Raw genomic sequence first — 20,152 nt, 5'->3', positions numbered from 1 at the left:
TTGTTCATAGAGCAAATCACTATGACTATTATTATTGTTATTGTCACATGACAATAACAATGCCGACTTTTAATCTAAACTACCTGTTCAATTTTTCGTTTATTTTCATAACTTGCGATACTTCAAAAATTGAACTGGTGCGATCACTGGTGCCTTTGGCTGCTCAAAAGCCAATCAATAGAATTTGCACTTATTTTATTTATGTTAGGCTAGAGTTTTTGACTTCGTCTTATTAACAAAATTTAAATTCTGTTTGTCTCTTTTTTTAGAAGAACATAAAACATGCAAGTAGTTCTATAATGCACTGATCGTAGAGCGTCAGTCAGAAGTACAGCATATTTGAGGGTTTAAAATATCTTAATTTGGTAAAGTCTTTACCTGTTGCATTTTGGGGCTTTTATAATACTACAGCATTAATAATAATATTTGGATGATGAAACATAGCGTTATTAAGCATTTATACAAGCGGGTTGCAGCAAGGTTATTAAAACTGACTGACTACTCTGTATCTGCAGCCAGGTTAGTAATGCTACTTGTGAATAACTGATGAATGACTATCTTCTGACTCATTTGGGATATTTACTGATTACACGCTTTAGTTTACCTAAATATCTCTGTGTTATTCTGGCGACTCCTGAATGTTTTATTTTAATTGGCAGTTTGTGTTCATTATAATATGTATATACATGTATTTTTTTATTGGTCATGCTCCTGATATTAGCAACAAGGTCTATTCCAGACAGCATATTAGTAAAAAGGTCTGCTTCAGACAGTCTCTAACTAAATTCCCATCACACAATAATCTGCTATTTCCATCTCTCCGTTGCTGTCTTTTTCTGTTCCCTTCTAAAGTATCCCTTCTAAGTTCATATCAAAGGCCTCCTTGTGAAGATCTCTTATTTTTCCCTTGAGTGTCACTTGAGGCTCACTCATCTCTACTCTCACCTTTTTCTATCTCAGTCTCTCTCTCTCTAAATATTGCTGTCCTTTCCAGCAGCTAATATCAAACAGCTAACGACTAACTCACCTCAGCTCTATCCACAGTTTTGATGTTGCTTGTCGAGAAAAAGCTTTGATTATATGGTCCAGCTGACCAGCTAACAGAAGATGGGCTTGTTGTGTCTGTATCCGGCTCTTGACAAATTAACAAACTAATCTGAGAGATATTCTCATGACTATCGACTTTAAATTGATTATTGTCAACCATCCGCATTAATTACACACACATATCAATCATGTCACGAATCATAATCTCTCGGGGAAACCTAATTAAAATCTTTACAGATCTGCAAAATCTATTGTTCAGGGAACATAGGTCTCGCAACTCATAAAGTAATACAGAATAAATTCATCATTTGCCGTTTCTACAGGTCAAGGTTAGTTTTATATAATATTCCACCAAAGTCTTTTAAATTTTCTATATATGTTACCATATAGTTATGATCAATCAGAGCAACATAAAACTGTTTCTGCATCATTTAGTTGTTGGAATACTTTATATTCAATACCATGTACTCATCAGTATTATGAGCTGTAAATGTGAAAACTGAAAAGGCATAGATTATGGTTGTGATGACAATTTTCTAATGATCAACCAAGGCTGGAAGAGTTAAAATAGCCTTAGAACTGCTGGTGTGGAAATATTTTTAGAGATCTTCAAACTTTTCAGCAACACTGCTGCACTGATTACACCGCCCTTTACAATCTTCTATCTTTGGCCTATGCAACTTGACAGCTATTTTATATGCTGTTTTATATCAAGCAAGCTGATGAAAAACATTGACAATCTGCAGGTATTTGTTTGAATATACAAATGATTTGCTTTTTCAGTGCTTTTTTTGTGAAAATCTTTCACATAATTGTTTTGTGTGCCATATTAGAGGTCTCACCACATGTGGTAAAGGCCTGCCTCTCAAAAACTTCTGGAACACAAATGTAAGTAGACGACTCCCACCTGTGGGTAGGTCTATGCATGAAGCTTAATAAATGTTTAATTGCTATATTTAATATCTTTATTAATAAGTCTCACTTTGTCATTGTGTGTTTGGTATGTGTGTTTGGTATGTGTGTTCGTGTGTGTGTGTGCGTGCGTGTGCGTGCGTGCGTGTGTGTGTGTGTATGTATGTATGTATTGTGTGCTTGCTTGTGTGTGTTTGCTTGTGCGTGTTTGCTTGTGCGTGTTTGCTTGTGCGTGTTTGCTTGTGCGTGTTTGCTTGTGCGTGTTTGCTTGTGCGTGTTTGCTTGTGCGTGTTTGCTTGTGCGTGTTTGCTTGTGCGTGTTTGCTTGTGCGTGCTTGCATGTGTGTGTTTGCTTGTGTGTGTTTGCTTGTGTGTGTTTGCTTGTGTGTGTTTGCTTGTGTGTGTGTGCACGTGCGCGCTTGTGTTTGCTTGTGTGAGTGCGCGTGTTTGCTTGTGTGAGTGTGTGTGGTGTGTGTGTGTGGTGTGTGTGTGGTGTGCGTGTGGTGTGCGTGTGGTGTGTGTGTCACGTGTGTGTGTGTGGTGTGTGTGTGGTGTGTGGTGTGGTGTCTGTGGTGTGTGTTTGCTTGTGTGTGTGTGTTTGCTTGTGTGTGTGAGTTTGCTTGTGTATGTGTGTGTGAGTTTGCTTGTGTGTGTGAGTTTGCTTGTGTGTGTGAGTTTGCTTGTGTGTGTGTGTGGTGTGGTGTGTGTGTATGGTATGTGTGTGTGCTTGCTTGTGTGTGTGTTTGCTTGTGTGTGTGTTTGCTTGTGTGTGTGTGTGTGTGTTTGCTTGTGTGTGTGTTTGCTTGTGTGTTTGCTTGTGTGTGTGTGTTTGTGCTTGTGTGCGCTTGTGCGCGTTTGCTTGTGTGTGTGGTGTGTGTGTGGTGTGTATAGTGTGTCCTGTGTGTGTCCATGGATGGTGTGTGTGTGCTTGTGTGTGTGTTCGCGCATTTTGTGTGTGCCTGCGTGTGGTGTGTCTGTCTGTGTAATATGTTTGTGTGGGGTATGTGTGTGTGAAAATCCTTTAACCTGTACAAATGACATGTGTTCCAACATAGTTTGACTGATTTTTTCCAAACTTCACACACATTTGTTTTTTAAACTCTGTTTGGTTTTTGAGAACAAGCTTCTTAAATACCCATCTGATTAAAAATTCAAGAATGTGCCTTTGCAAACATTTAGGACAGTTGCCCTTCATGAACTTATTCATTGATTATTTTTGTGAAGGCAGTAGGCCCTATAGCAAGTTCGATTCAAAATCTAAATTCAAGATACGACCTATCTGATTAAAAACAAAGAAACCCAGGGAAGCCGGGTCGAATTCTAGTTAAGAATTTTTTTTTAATACTCATAGTTTAAAAAGCAAAATTATTAATGCGGCAAGGTTCCCTGCTCACCCACTTTTAATCTGCTGTTTTTTGCCATCTTTTATTACAAATGGTCAGCTTACCAAACGGATGCTAAGGTAGGCAGCATAGCTATAAACATACTACCCAACATAGCTATAAACATACTACCCAACATAGCTATAAACATACTACCAACATAGCTATAAACATACTACCAACATAGCTATAAACATACTACCAACATAGCTATAAACATACTACCAGCATAGCTATAAACATACTACCAACATAGCTATAAACATACTACCAACATAGCTATAAACATACTACCAGCATAGCTATAAACATACTACCAGCATAGCTATAAACATACTACCAGCATAGCTATAAACATACTACCAGCATAGCTATAAACATACTACCAACATAGCTATAAACATACTACCAACATAGCTATAAACATACTACCAACATAGCTATAAACATACTACCAACATAGCTATAAACATACTACCAGCATAGCTATAAACATACTACCAGCATAGCTATAAACATACTACCAGCATAGCTATAAACATACTACCAGCATAGCTATAAACATACTACCAGCATAGCTATAAACATACTACCCAACATAGCTATAAACATACTACCCAACATAGCTATAAACATACTACCAGCATAGCTATAAACATACTACCAGCATAGCTATAAACATACTACCAGCATAGCTATAAACATACTACCCAACATAGCTATAAACATACTACCAACATAGCTATAAACATACTACCAGCATAGCTATAAACATACTACCAGCATAGCTATAAACATACTACCAGCATAGCTATAAACATACTACCAGCATAGCTATAAACATACTACCCAACATAGCTATAAACATACTACCAACATAGCTATAAACATACTACCAGCATAGCTATAAACATACTACCCAACATAGCTATAAACATACTACCAGCATAGCTATAAACATACTACCCAACATAGCTATAAACATACTACCAGCATAGCTATAAACATACTACCAGCATAGCTATAAACATACTACCAGCATAGCTATAAACATACTACCAGCATAGCTATAAACATACTACCAGCATAGCTATAAACATACTACCAGCATAGCTATAAACATACTACCAACATAGCTATAAACATACTACCCAACATAGCTATAAACATACTACCCAACATAGCTATAAACATACTACCAGCATAGCTATAAACATACTACCAGCATAGCTATAAACATACTACCAGCATAGCTATAAACATACTACCAGCATAGCTATAAACATACTACCCAACATAGCTATAAACATACTACCCAACATAGCTATAAACATACTACCAGCATAGCTATAAACATACTACCAGCATAGCTATAAACATACTACCAGCATAGCTATAAACATACTACCAGCATAGCTATAAACATACTACCAACATAGCTATAAACATACTACCAGCATAGCTATAAACATACTACCAGCATAGCTATAAACATACTACCAACATAGCTATAAACATACTACCATCATAGCTATAAACATACTACCAACATAGCTATAAACATACTACCAACATAGCTATAAACATACTACCAACATAGCTATAAACATACTACCAACATAGCTATAAACATACTACCAACATAGCTATAAACATACTACCAACATAGCTATAAACATACTACCCAGCATAGCTATAAACATACTACCAGCATAGCTATAAACATACTACCAACATAGCTATAAACATACTACCAACATAGCTATAAACATACTACCATCATAGCTATAAACATACTACCAACATAGCTATAAACATACTACCCAACATAGCTATAAACATACTACCAACATAGCTATAAACATACTACCAACATAGCTATAAACATACTACCAACATAGCTATAAACATACTACCAACATAGCTATAAACATACTACCAACATAGCTATAAACATACTACCAACATAGCTATAAACATACTACCAACATAGCTATAAACATACTACCAACATAGCTATAAACATACTACCAACATAGCTATAAACATACTACCAACATAGCTATAAACATACTACCCAGCATAGCTATAAACATACTACCAGCATAGCTATAAACATACTACCAACATAGCTATAAACATACTACCAGCATAGCTATAAACATACTACCAACATAGCTATAAACATACTACCCAACATAGCTATAAACATACTACCCAACATAGCTATAAACATACTACCAGCATAGCTATAAACATACTACCAGCATAGCTATAAACATACTACCAACATAGCTATAAACATACTACCAGCATAGCTATAAACATACTACCAGCATAGCTATAAACATACTACCAGCATAGCTATAAACATACTACCAGCATAGCTATAAACATACTACCAACATAGCTATAAACATACTACCAGCATAGCTATAAACATACTACCAGCATAGCTATAAACATACTACCCAACTTGCGGTTAAAAGGCACTTCAGAACTTCAAAAGCACGAACATATTGCGTAACACACATGTAGTTTATGACTGTTTTAAAAATTATGGAAATATCTAGAATGCTAGAGCCTCATGATTTGCATATGGAAATATTTGACCTATGCATGATCTACCAATAAATCACTCATTATCCTCATGTTGCTATTTTCTTTTGCAGTAGTTTAGTGAAGATCTAGCCATAATGACTTAGTTATCCTGCTGGAGTTCGCTAGCTTATCAAGCACTAGGTAGCTGACCGGATAACTAAAGTGAATCACTGGACTAAGGAAGCATTTACACATAACTGAATAATAGATTATTAATACATCCAATCCCTCATGATTGTTAAACTACAGTGAATTAATTGTCATTTATTGCAAGGCTTCAGATGACGTAGGCAAATGCATTTGATGAGATGTATCTGTTACTGCGAGATGTCCTTTCCAAAAGCCGATGTTCTTTCTAAGAATTGCAGCAGCCAATGAGATGTCCTACTAGCTATTTGTATTTATCACCTTACTACCCTCCTGCTGCCTTTCAACCTCCATTTATCTCTGTGTATCTCTTCATACAGCTTTCTTGAGTTTGTTGAAGTCAAAGCAAATGACCAATTCTCAAAAAGACAAGACTTTGTTGGCTTGAGTTAAACTAATGATTTATTCACATGCACGGACAGACAGAGACTGGTGGTATGGGACAATGTCATCATAGATTCATGTAGCCAAGTCATTAGGCGCATAATAAAAGCATTGAGTAAAAGCCAATAATTATATGATAGCCAAAACACAAATTCATAAGACTGTGATGTGAGCATGATGAGAAGCAAGGTAAACTAGTAGCGAGGCGCTCATAGTCGAAGGAAGGAAAACGGTTGCGCCAGGTGGAGCAACGTAATTTACTGTAATATAAAGATTAGCCATTAGGAAAAGCTGTCTCTGAACTACATTCCTGACTATTACCAAGATTGTCCATTTATAAATTTGTCGAAAATTTAGTAGAATTCTGCAATAAAAAATGCATGTCGCCGGCATGCTAGAAAGTCATCAGAGGCTATCAGAATTTGCTTGTTTAGAGTAAGGAATTGAGATACGTAATCAGATCAGAAGATCATGTCCTGGTCATCGGTCACTTTCGAAATCTTAATATCGCTCACTCCACGGCCCTTGCCAAAGCTCATGCCGGACTGTGAAGCAAATTTGTTAGTTCCAGCCTGTAGTCCGATGTTGCCTTGACCTTCCTGGGACATGTCATCAGCGCGGATGTCAGCCACGTGACGCACAGAACCCATAGACATGCCTTTCTGGGAGGCAAATTTGTTTGTACCTAAAACAAATTTTAAAAAGATTTTAAATGATTATTTATTCAGGTACCAGAACATAAATCATGGCGAAAATTAATGTTTTTTTTAGACATCGGTTATATTAAATCTTTAGGCCTATAAAAAAATTGCTGTGCATCCTACAAGTAGCTAATACTACGTTCAGCAAACCCGCATAAATATAAATATATGTTTACGCTTCAAACAGCATTTCAATACTGATGACATGATTAATAATCATTTCATCACTATTGATGACATGATAATCATAATGATAATAAAGACAGGAATAATCTGTATACAAATGTAACAGAAGTTGTCTTTTCTTGTTTATAACAGATTTCGCGTTACCCAAAGCTTCCTTCTTTCGTCACAACAATGTAGACTAGCCAAAACTGATGATGCGTACCCATTGCATTATTTTACAATCTTTCAACGTATTGCTGACTTACACGATGTCATGCACTGACTCACATGATGTCACGCATGCATCTATGAGGGAGAGTTTATTTAATAGACGGAGGTGTGACTAAGCCAGGGTACCAACAAAAATTATAGGCTGTTTGACAAGGTAGCCGATATTGCATAGTAGCAAATATTTACCAGATTGCAGGCTAACAACACCCTGTCCATCCTGAGTCATGTCATCCGCACGGATATCGGCCACGTGACGCACAGCACCCATAGACATGCCTTTCTGGGAGGCAAACTTGTTGGTACCTGACAGAAATGTCAACAGACTTGACAAGACGATGAGACAAAGCAAGGGGTGAGCAATGCATAATATATCAGGTACGGCAGTGCCCCTCGCATCTGCATAGAGTTGAGTTATGACTAGACAGGAAAACATGAGAAGGTTTGAACTTGTCCTACTAGACTCAGACTCATCTCCCTAGCAGAGGTTACTTTACTCTCATCTATAATAATACAAGCGATAAGAGTCAAGGAAAAGCACACATCTTTGCTGAAGAAAACATGCAAAAAACAATGCTGAGCATCACAGACAACTTCAATCAAGCGACCATTCCAAACAATGCCGAACAACTGCAAAGAGAAATAACACTTTTTCGCAGCCTCCTTATAAGATGAGGCTAGCTGTTTGTTGGCAAGCACACGCAGTAAATTTGTATATAGGTAGCAGAAGGTTGTTGTAGGTAGACATGTATTGCGGGTGGTTGCTGGAAGGCAAAGGCTGCAAGTTGTTGTTGGCAGACAACTACAATAACAAATAGCCAGGGTTACGTATAACAACAACCTAAACAAAAACATGACATAGATAAGGTCATGGGAAGAATTATAATGAGTTTTCACCCTAACCTCTATTACAGATACTTATACGAGCTCTACTCCAACTAAGCTGTTATCTGTAAATATATCCATAAAAATACCGAGACCTTTCATTACATTTGCTGTAATTTTTAGTCATCTGACTAACTCACTGTTTAATCAGTACGAGTGGGATCGGAAGCACGCTTTGAGCCGGTTCCGTCAGTGCTCATTGGTTCATTCTTAGTTGTCGATGTTCGGCGTGTATCTGCAAATAAACATAGTGTTGTCGTAAACTTGAGATATCATGGCTGACCGGCCACCCGAACAAACCACTAGACAGATCCGTGACCATAAGTACTGGAAACGGCCTTCCTCAGCTAGCTAGAGACTGAACTGTATAACATAGAGCATACAAGAACCATCACACCTTTTCAACTACCTCAAGAATACCTATATAACCAAGAACAGCATCACACATACCTGGTAGCATAGACTGAGACAGCTTCTCCATCTCTCGACTCAAATCCTCAGTCTTTAATCCTTCTAGTGTCTCAACTTGGTGAAAACTACGGCAAACCTTGCGTGTGGTAGAACCTGCAGGCCCTTCTGTAACTGGACCTCCAGACACAATCCTTGTAACAGTGGTCACACCCTTTGAGGGCAAGGTAACATCCCTCTCTGGTACTAGCTGATGCCTAATACTGTCACCAGCGAATGGCATTTGTACCGCTGAACCATCAGTAATAATCCTTCTCACACTTGAATGCACCTGCTCTCCGCCACCTTTCTGTACCACCATATGCTGCTGCTTTCTGACTATCTCTTCCTCACCATCTCTTGCCTTCATATAAATCGCAGATGTTCCAGGTAAGTACCTAGCTTGCTCATCTATATTTTGACCAACTTTGAAAAATCCTCTTACTTCCTTTTCAGACTGAGTGTACCCTATGTTGCCGACACCAGCCTTGAATTCAGTGGGCTTGTTAGTGGTCACATCAGCAACCATGCCAGTCTTAAGTGAGACATTCCCAATCATCACCTGCTCACCGCGTGGCATGATGCTAGTAGGCATAGCGCTACCTTCAATCTCATGCAGGCTATGACTCTGGAAGGTGACACCACTGGTAGTTGAGGCTTTCTTCAAAGAGTCACTTGATGCTGGTGTCTCTTGCGTTGCACGGCTATTTGCAGAGGTTGTCTTCCTGTATATCACAGTGGTGCTCGGCAATCGTTCCTCCTGCATATACGTGACCCGTCGACGTCGGCGAGACATTCCACCGTCACCATTCTTCTCATATTGCACATAATGTATGGACTGAGCTGGATGAGTATGAACCCTTGATACTTTCTTAAGGCTCTCAGCGGACGGAAGTTCTGCCTCACTGCCATATCTACTTATGTACCTAACTGATGTACCAGGAAGCTGTTGGTATGTGTGGCTGACAGTTCGGGAAGTGACAACCGGCCCATCAGATATTACATGTCTGACAAAGGCTTGCTCCTGTAGCTGGCTTGATCCTACCAGAAGACAACACTGATATATAAACCAACGCATGCAAGAGCAAGTGAATGAATGATGAGGGGCTGTCAATGAAGAGCAACAAAAGTGAACTAGAACAAGCTTAAACTCCTGTTATTGAAAATAAGAGGGTGAAAAAAACAACAAAATATAATGAATGCTGCATGGGTTGATAATACCCGAGACAGTACTAACAAGATATTTACTACTAAGGCATTGAATTGAGCAAACATACCCAAATCAGTAGAAATGACTCCAGCATCTGAGTCACCTGGTCTCTGCATTTCATAATGGTATTCACCTAAAACAGCATCATAATTGTTATAGCTGCAAATCTGTAGCTTTCCAACCATTGAACCTTGCAACAGCTAAGAAGTGAAATTCATAGTACTGATGTGTTCTACACTGAAGATATCTTAATTTTATAGTCTGAGGCGCTACATGTATATGTTAGTTTTATAGTCTGAGATGGTATATGTTAGTTTTATAGTCTGAGATGGTATATGTTAGTTTTATAGTCTGAGGTGCTATATGTTAGTTTTATAGTCTGAGGTGCTATATGTTAGTTTTATAGTCTGAGGTGCTATATGTTAGTTTTATAGTCTGAGATGCTATATGTTAGTTTTATAGTCTAAGATGGTATATGTTAGTTTTATAGTCTGAGATGCGATATGTTAGTTTTATAATCTGAGATGAGATGTTAGTTTTATAATTTTATAGAGATAAGATGTGGCTACTACCAAGCTTAGATATGCATATCCTAATCCTAACTAAGCTCTCAGCCTCCAAAACCAATAGGGCATAAAAAGGATTCATAGTATATGCCTTTTTAAACATGAGTGCAGATCACAGGGCGCATACCTGGTTGGGTGAAATGTACTGTATTATTTTCGTCAGTCCATGTGTTGCATGTACTTATTAGATCTCCAGGAAAGGCACCTCCAATACGAGAGCCACGTATTGACAGGCCACCCTTGGCTGGATAGCGTGGATAGCGCGTCCCTGTAGTCAAATATACAGCTACATGAACACACTGCTAACAATCATTGCGTAAACAGAACAAACTGTAAATGGGAAGACTTTTATAAACGTGTCACTAATAGTGAGCAAACAGATGCACTAACTAAAAGATGTCACAACTTACAAAAAAATACAAGCTAGTCTTTTCTAGAATCAAATCTGATAGAGAAATAACTGATGTAGAACTGACATAATGCACTTTCTTTAGCCTGTGAACTACTGAGTAGAATAGTTGACACACCAATAGACAAAGTGCTACAGTAACCTCTGGTGTAAATGCTAATTATGTTATATATTATGTTAATATCATATTAATAGTATGTGGTGAAATAGCAGAAATAAAAGGTTGCGGATACTCTAAAAATAGCAAACAAAATCCTGAGTAGGGTGTCACACCTGACATCTCCTGTTCACTCCGAAGCTTAGATATAAGGCTAGACGTGTTTCCATACCGGCTGCTTCTGCCTTCTGAGCTCGCCCGTCTCCTGAGCTGTGGTACTCCGACACCTGCAAGAAGTATGACTGCCTTAGTTAAGGCTGATTTATTCATGTATGCAATATGAATAGCACGGCATACTAACAATTTAATGAAGTCAGACGCTGAGTGAATGAGGTACGCATTACATCTTCACATCTGCTTGAAGAAGACAGTGAACCCAAACTAGTGTTGAACAGGAAAAGGGAACTATTCATTTGTATCAACACATCGAAACTGTTCAAAGATTTCTCAACTATTATTAGCAACTCAAAATAATTTGTCAACCCCCAAAGTTATCAGACTTGATATTGTTCTTGACACCACAAACGTCAGTAGAAGAAGTCATTATAAAACCTGATATTATATGAGCTCTAAATTATGAGCAGAGAGATTATCCAAAGCTTGACCATGCAAATATTTTAAGCGCTAGAGAAATCAGCTAGCATATAATAAGTAGCCTCCTTTCAACCAACATTTACGCCTCCACAACCTAATGAGCAAGGTGCATGCGAACTTACACCTTATTTCAATCAAAATCTATATAACACAGGCACGTGTATAAAACACGTGAACTTTCGCACCTTTTCCTCTGTTCAAGTAACGTTCAAAACTGCACGCCAAGTGTATGCAATAACGCACCTACAATGTGTAGGCTCATACATACATGTACAATATGTAAGTTTACACCTACAATATGTAAGTGTACACCTACAATATCTAAGCTCACACCTCCAATATGCAAGCTCACACCTATTTATGTGTACGCCCTTTGATACTATACTTTTGTTATCCCACTCTGTTTCGTAGTATTACTCGATGATGTACTAGGTAAGAAGACCTTTGGTTTTCATTGCCGTAAAAGACACAAAAGATGGTGCTTGTCTAAAAGAACATCTACCTGATTGGAGATGGAGAATAGCTTGAGATTCCCGCGATTGATCATCTGCCCTAATATCGGCACCGTGTCGTCCACCACCCATACTCATTCCTTTTTGTGATGCAAACTTATTAGTTCCTATGCAAATAAAAGAACCTACATGTTATAATTGGCTTTTGGGAGTTGTCTTTTTCATATGTAAAAGTTGCATAAATTCGTTTATTAAAACACTTATACAGAACATCTTTGCATGCATTTATCTCAGTTTCACAAAATTACACTTCAAGCTATGATGTTCTACATAAATTAACTTTTTAGTTGTTGAATACAATGTTATGGAACAACTAATCTTTGCGTATACAATAGCCAAAAGGCCAAAAATGAAATGCAAGCTCAACACATACAGGCAGATCAGATAAGCATATCTAAAATACAAATGGCTGGGCAAACCTACCTGACTGAGCTGAGATGATGGATTGTGATGTGGAGTCTATACCCTTAGCCTGCATTTCGGTGATACTTCGAGCCTTTCCAATAGACATTCCCTTCTGTGAAGCATACTTGTTAGTGCCTACAATATCAACAAACATCTCCCAATTAAAGTTACCTTTTCTAGCGGGAGTCCTTGTACCTACAGTAATCTGATGAACAAACTCAATCTAAAATATTCTAACATGAAGCAAGGAAAAGATAACTCTTAGATTGAATCTCAACAGAACGTATATTATCTATGCAATATTACCGCAGACATCTCAGCTCTACCACGAAAACATATTAATACTTACCACTCTGTAGATAAAGCATCTGCTTAGAATCCATATTCATGTCATCTGCTCTTATATCAGCAATGTGGCGGACTCCACCGAAAGTCATACCCCTTTGTGATGCGAATTTGTTGGTACCTGAAATCATACAAATTTTACAAAAAAGCCAGCATAATCATTCGACTTTTCGCACAGACAGAGGGACACCTTGCCACTACTATAGACAAATGGGTGTGAGTGAAGTGTTCGGTAGAGGATAATAGGTAACAGCTGAGAGCACCTGCTTTCAATCAATGGTCCCTTCTAGCTAGCTACCAATATGGGAGTTGGAGACTGCAAACAAGGAACTTTTGAACAGTATGCAAAGCTTTTGATGGAGATTTGGGTTTTCAAGCCAAAGGTTTTAGCATTACATCAGACTATCTTGAGGCTAGCAATCTTTATAAAAAGTAAATTTTAACACACGATAGTTATAGCAGTACAAAAGCGATAAGCGCCACAGCACATCTCTAGATATAACAAACTCCATAATATTGTGAATAAATTATTAGATTGATAGCCATATTAAAATCATGAACACCATTTATTTGATAATAGATAAGCAACGATTGCTTTTATATTTACATGTAAGTAACTCCTACTGAGTGTAGGCATTCCAACTACTATAATTGAACACAAACAAAAGACTACCGGTAGCAGCAACAGCCACCCCTGACAAATTCGCTGGATGAGTATAACTCGCTAAATTAGCAGAAATCTTCCCGAGAACAATAGTTGATAGGTGAGCAACAGTTACTCGTGGGGAAGAAACGTAAATTTTTTTCATATCTAATTTTTATTGGTCACATTATTAGCCTTAGTACCTTATAATTTCTATCCTGCTACCACGATTGTTCAACGCTTTACCAATGTATAACTGACAGAAACTTTGAGTCTCCAAATAGACTGAGAACCTGCTAAAAATGCATGCTGTTCTAGATCTAATGTAAGTACCCATAATAATTGAAATCTATTTAGGCTGACTCTGACGCAGATATACTCCACTGTGCAGTACTTTGTACGATAAAGAACTTGAACCCGAAAAGGCTAGTGACAGAGATCGACTAAAATGTGGTTTACGACTCACCAGATTGAGCGTGAAGCAAACATTGTGACTCGAGAGACATCTTGTCTTTGCTGGAACCAGATATCTGCCTAGACGCACCCATGGCCAATCCCTTCAAAGTGTCATACTTATTCGTGCCTAATAAGAAATGGTGATCTTAAATCACTCATGTATCCAACATTCTTGATCTAAGGTCTACACTGAGATGGTGCCAAAACATCCATAGTCAACCCAATCTCTTAGTACCTAAGGCTACAGCCAAGGACCCAATCAACAACACACACGTAATGAGAGAGTGGACTATGCTAATAGCAGGCCTACCAGTTTGTACCTGATTGTGTAGGGATATCTTTAGAGCAAGGTTTGTCTGACTTGATATCAGTGATGTGGCGACCTGACCCAATGTTCATTCCTTTCTGTGAAGCCAGCTTGTAGTCTCCTGCAACAATGTATATGTACCTGTTTACAAAAGGTGTTACTACCTCATAGCCTACCTGTACTGCCAGATATGCGTGTCAGCATACCTATAATTTCACCTGAGAGTATCCATATGACAACATATCACAACCTGCTTGTAGCACAGTGTATCACAGAGCACTTGTAGCACAGTGTATCACAGAGCACCTGTAGCACAGTGTATCACAGAGCACCTGTAGCACAGTGTATCACAGAGTACCTGTGGCACAGTGTATCACAGAGTACCTGTAGCACAGTGTATCACAGAGTACCTGTAGCACAGTGTATCACAGAGCACCTGTAGCACAGTGTATCACAGAGCACCTGCAGCACAGTGTATCACAGAGTACCTGTAGCGCAGTTTATCACAGAGTACCTGTGGCACAGTGTATCACAGAGTACCTGTGGCACAGTGTATCAAAGAGTACCTGTAGCACAGTGTATCACAGAGCACCTGTAGCACAGTGTATCACAGAGCACCTGTAGCACAGTGTATCACAGAGCACCTGTAGCACAGTGTATCAAAGAGTACCTGTAGCACAGTGTATCACAGAGCACCTGTAGCACAGTGTATCACAGAGTATCTGTAGCACAGTGTATCACAGAGCACCTGCAGCACAGTGTATCACAGAGTACCTGTAGCACAGTGTATCACAGGCTTTACTTCACAGGCACTTTTGGAAAGTTGAAAAGTTGGGAAAATCACCTAATGGTTAAACACTCTACTAAATTTATCTTCTCTTGGCTAGACCCGATGACCATGAACTTACTCATTGCAAAACAATCCTCATCTCAGAGGATCATCTTGCTACTTGTTTACATTTGTTACAATAATAAAATAAAATTATATTGTCAACTTATCAAATAAATAATAATTCCGTTGTATCTCTATACTAGAATCTGATTAACTAAACGACAGCGCAAAACACTTGATACTTATGACAAATGAGTCGAAAGGTCTCCCACCTGCCTGGCCTACAATGATAGTATCCGACTCCACGGAAACCTTTTCCTGTTTTATGTCATTGATGTGACGCTGTTTACCCATGGTCATGCCTGCTTGTGTTGCAAACTTATTTGTCGCTACAATAGAATAGAATTGAACAGAATGGCAAATACAGTATATGCTTATCATTCGTAATTAAACATATTTCTATGTACAACAGGATGGATCAGCACAAATAATAATTATTCTCAGTGCTTCACTTTATAAGTGAGAAATTAGTGATAAGAGCGGGTGAAGACAAATGACTATGGGTATGCAATGATTAAAGCTGAGAAAATGTAGACTCTCTACAATATACATGTGTATATAAGTAACCAGAAAAGTAAGTAATAGATTAGGGTTTGGTTTGACCGACCTAGAGGACCCTTCTGTGAAACCCGATGTGCCCTGATCTGATGTCTAATACAATCATAATTTCATCTGTCTTAAAAAACAAGTTGACAACTAACCAGCTTGTTGGGTGAGCACACCATGGCTCTCTTTGCACAATTCTGTGACCTTAATATCGCTGACGTGTCGCTGGGCACCGATATTCATTCCCTTCTGTGATGAAAATTTATTTGTTCCTGTAAATGTGAAACCAAATATTTAATGAACAACAGCAACGTGTAAAAACTTTCTAGCGTAAAAAAAACATAAAAAGAGGCTGTACACTACATGCGGTTACCTGATTGTAGAGATAGCAAAGCCTGAGCTTCATCACACAGTTCAACAACTTTGATATCCCCGGCGTGACGCACTCCCCCTATCGTCATGCCTTTCTGAGATGCAAACTTGTTTGTACCTGCGGGGAATTAAAATTTGCATCAGAATCTAAACACTGACTTTCCGAAAGTAACAACTTATTTCAACCAATCTTTACTGCATAGAAAGAAAAATATCACAAGGCATTGAGTATCATTCAATCCAACAGTAAAGGCAAAAGACAGCAAAGATACAGGGCGGCCCATACGAATATCTAGTACAGCCAAAATGCAGATTTACAACTTCAGAACTAAATGAACACGTACCAGATTGAAATGGTATAATCCCATTAGAAGCTTTTGATCCAGCGCCAGATGTAAGGTCAGCACCATATCTCTTCGCTCCAATTCGCATACCTTTTTGAGACGCAAACTTGTTAGTTCCTATAAAAACCCCAACAAATCATAACTCCATGGGACTTTTATAAAAAACAACAATAAAGAATGTCTTATGAAATTGCAAGTGATTAACACTTGGCTAATTTTAACAACTTGTTTCGAGGTAACACGCCAGAAATTATTGGATGTACGTAAAACTGCTTGTAAATAACATAGTAGAGGCCATCACATGCTTACGTGAATGCAAGGCAGAAACAGCTAAGCACTCATTGATAACATACTGAAGATCAATGTGCATTTACGGACAACATATCAAAGGCCATCAGGTTTTGCTAAAACATAAATATCAATAGATTACCTGATTGTGCGTGTAGAACCTTATGGGACTTTTGGTTGATATCTTCCATTTTTAGATCTGCACCATGCCATTTTGCTCCAATGCTCATTCCTTTCTGTGATGCCAACTGGTTGGTTCCAGATTGATGATGCAGCACCTTTTGTGAATCTTGTGACATAGCAACACTTGTCATGTCAGCTCCATGTCGCCTCCCTCCAATTCGCATTCCTTTTTGGGATGCATAAATGTTTGTACCAGTTTGTGGATGTAATATTGACTGAGACTCTGTAGATGACTCCTCAATCTTTAGATCCGCACCATGCCAAGTTACACCAATATTCATACCTTTCTGGGTTGCAAATTGGTTATCACCTGTTTGAGTTAGCAACATTCCATGTGATTCTTGAGATATATCTGTTGTTTTGAGATCGGCAACATGGCGATTGCACCCAATGTTCATACCTTTTTGAGAAGCAAACTTTCCAGAGCCTGACTGATGGTTTAACAAGCCATGCGAGTCAGCAGACATTTCCGATGTTTTGATATCACCAGCATGCCGCACATTGCCAATACTCATGCCCTTTTGTGAAGCAAAGCCTTTAGTTCCAGTTTGAGGGTACAAGAGCGCCTGGGATTCTAATGACAGTTTTGATGTTTTTATATCAGCAGCATGACGAACACTGCCAATGCTCATACCCTGTTGCGAAGCAAATTCTTTTGTGCCAGTCTGGTGATGCAAAACCCCTTGTGAGTTTTGAGTCATTTCTTCAGTTTTCAGATCACCAGCATGTCTAACACTGCCTATACTCATTCCCTTTTGGGAAGCAAAATCTTTTGTCCCAGTTTGCTGATGTAAAAATCCTTGAGATTCTTGTGTTAGGTCATCAATTTTTATATCTGCAGCATGTCGAACACTTCCCATGCTCATACCCTGTTGAGAAGCAAATTCCTTGGTGCCAGTCTGGTGATGCAAAACCCCTTGAGAATTTTGAGTCATTTCTTCTGTTTTCAGATCACCAGCATGTCTAACACTGCCCATGCTTAAACCTTGTAGAGAAGCAAAGTCCTTGGTACCAGTCTGAGAATGCAATATACCTGAAGATTGTTGTGCCATTTCAGTAGTTTTAATATCTCCTGCATGACGAACACTGCCTAAACTCATGCCTTTTTGTGATGCAAAATCAGTTGTGCCAGTTTGCTGATGAAGTATGCCTTGAGCTTCCTGGCTCAGCTTTGTGGTTTTAATATCACCAGCATGCCTAACGCTCCCTATGCTCATTCCTTTTTGTGAGGCATAGTTCTTTGTGCCAGTTTGTGAATGCAAATGGCCTTGCGATTGTTGAGTCATGTCAACAGTCTTAATATCTGCAGCATGACGCACATCTCCTAAGCTCATTCCCTTTTGAGAAGCAAAATCTTTGGTTCCTGTCTGTTGATAGAGAATTCCCTGAGACTCTTGACTGAGTTCAGTGACCTCAACATCTTTTCCATGTCTAATGCTGCCCAAACTCATTCCCTTCTGAGAAGCAAATTCTTTTGTGCCCATTTGAAAATGTAAAATTCCTTGAGATTCTTGAGTTAACTTTTCAGTTTTCAAATCTCCTGCATGCCGCACACTACCGATACTCATACCTCTCTGAGAAGCAAATTCTGCTGAGCCTGTCTGCAAATGCAAAACTCCTTGTGATTGTTGACTCATATCAGATACTCTCAGATCACTACCATGACGAACACCGCCCAAGCTCATGCCTTTCTGAGATGCAAACAAGGCAGAGCCACTTTGTGGATGAAGTATTCTTTGAGATTCTTGAGTCATCTCAGTAGCTTGTATATCACCAGCATGTCTGACACTTCCTAGACTCATGCCCTTCTGGGATGCAAACTGAGAGTTTCCAGTTTGATGATGTAGAATTCCTTGTGAGTCAAGAGTCATTTCTGGCGTTTGTAAATCACCGGCATGCCTTACGCTGCCTATATTCATACCTTTTTGTGATGCATGCTGAGGAAGTACAATACCTTGAGATGCTTGAGCCATTTCTGATATTGACAAATCAGCTCCATGCCGGACACTTCCTATGCTCATTCCTTTTTGCGATGCAAAATTAGTGGAGCCGGTCTGAGGATGAAGTATTTGATGGGTTTCAGGTGATATCTCAGTAGTTGGGAGGTCACCCGCATGTCTTATATTGCCAAGACTCATGCCCTTTTGTGATGCAAATTCTGCTGAGCCTGTTTGTGGATGTAAGAAGCCTTGCGCTTCTTGACTCATTTTAGCATTTTTTATGTCACCAGCATGTCGAATGCTGCCCAATGACAAACCATTTAATGATGCAAATGATCCTGTGCCAGTTTGATGGTGTAACATGGCATGAGCTTCATTCGACACATCTGTTGTTTTAATATCACTAGCATGCCTAATACTTCCTAAACTCATTCCTTTTTGAGATGCGAATTCATGTGAGCTCGTTTGCTGGTTGAGAATTCCTTGCGATTCTTGAACCATTGGAGCGGTTGACAAGTCACCAGCGTGTCTTACACTGCCAAGAGACATTCCTTTTTGGGAAGCAAAGTTGTTTGTGCCCGTCTGTGGAGTTAATACACCTTGAGCTTCCATTGACATTTCAAAAGTTTTAAGATCACCTGCATGTCTTATTTTACCCAAGCTCATTCCTTCTTGTGTGGCTAAATTAGATGATCCAGTCTGGGAATTCAAGAGTGCGTGTGATTCCATGCTCATTTCAGGAACTTTCATGTCTGCAGCATGCCTTATACCACCAATTCTCATACCATGCTGTGACGCATATTCATCAGATCCAGTTTGCGGGTAAAGTATTCCCTGTGCTTCTAAACACATTTCAGTAGCTTTTAAATCAGCCCCATGCCTTACACTCCCTAAGCTCATTCCTTTTTGTGATGCAAAGTTGCTAGAGCCGATTTGAACATTGAGAACACCATGAGAAGCAGACGCCATGTCTGGCACAGAAATATCAGCCGCGTATCTTACACTTCCCAAACTCATGCCTTTTTGACTAGCAAATTGTGTAGAACCAGTTTGCGGATGAAGAATTGCTTGAGACTCCGGTGTCA

At 38.9% G+C, this 20,152-nt stretch overlaps 2 protein-coding genes across 6 annotated transcripts in view; both read right to left on the bottom strand.

The window, feature by feature from the left end:
- Positions 1 to 6,472: 6,472 nt before the first annotated feature.
- The window catches only part of LOC137393565 (calponin-1-like), a 50,601-nt gene continuing 36,921 nt past the window's right edge, over positions 6,473 to 20,152 (bottom strand). For all 5 annotated transcript variants that reach the window (XM_068080178.1, XM_068080174.1, XM_068080177.1 and 2 more), the window contains 2 exons: positions 7,756 to 7,872; positions 6,473 to 7,157 (listed from right to left, as the gene is read on the bottom strand). In XM_068080178.1, coding sequence (XP_067936279.1) covers positions 6,934 to 7,157; positions 7,756 to 7,872 — 341 coding nt within the window. In that variant the 3' untranslated portion in view covers positions 6,473 to 6,933. The remainder of the gene's footprint in view (positions 7,158 to 7,755; positions 7,873 to 20,152) is intronic.
- Positions 7,882 to 19,335, bottom strand: LOC137393564 (filaggrin-like). The gene is made up of 16 exons (XM_068080172.1): positions 17,087 to 19,335; positions 16,657 to 16,773; positions 16,314 to 16,430; positions 16,096 to 16,212; positions 15,607 to 15,723; positions 14,516 to 14,623; positions 14,206 to 14,322; positions 13,101 to 13,217; positions 12,770 to 12,886; positions 12,337 to 12,453; positions 11,357 to 11,467; positions 10,802 to 10,942; positions 10,176 to 10,241; positions 8,902 to 9,939; positions 8,592 to 8,686; positions 7,882 to 8,368 (listed from the first exon to the last, which is right to left on the bottom strand). The coding sequence occupies exons 1-15, from the start codon at positions 19,332 to 19,334 to the stop codon at positions 8,595 to 8,597; spliced, it is 4,740 nt and encodes a 1,579-aa protein (XP_067936273.1). The 5' UTR covers position 19,335; the 3' UTR covers positions 7,882 to 8,368; positions 8,592 to 8,594.

This window comes from Watersipora subatra, chromosome 4 (assembly GCF_963576615.1).
Source record: "Watersipora subatra chromosome 4, tzWatSuba1.1, whole genome shotgun sequence".
Lineage (NCBI taxonomy): Eukaryota > Metazoa > Bryozoa > Gymnolaemata > Cheilostomatida > Watersiporidae > Watersipora > Watersipora subatra.
Note: the sequence above shows the minus strand (reverse complement) of the source record. Positions and strands in the feature narration are given on the sequence as shown.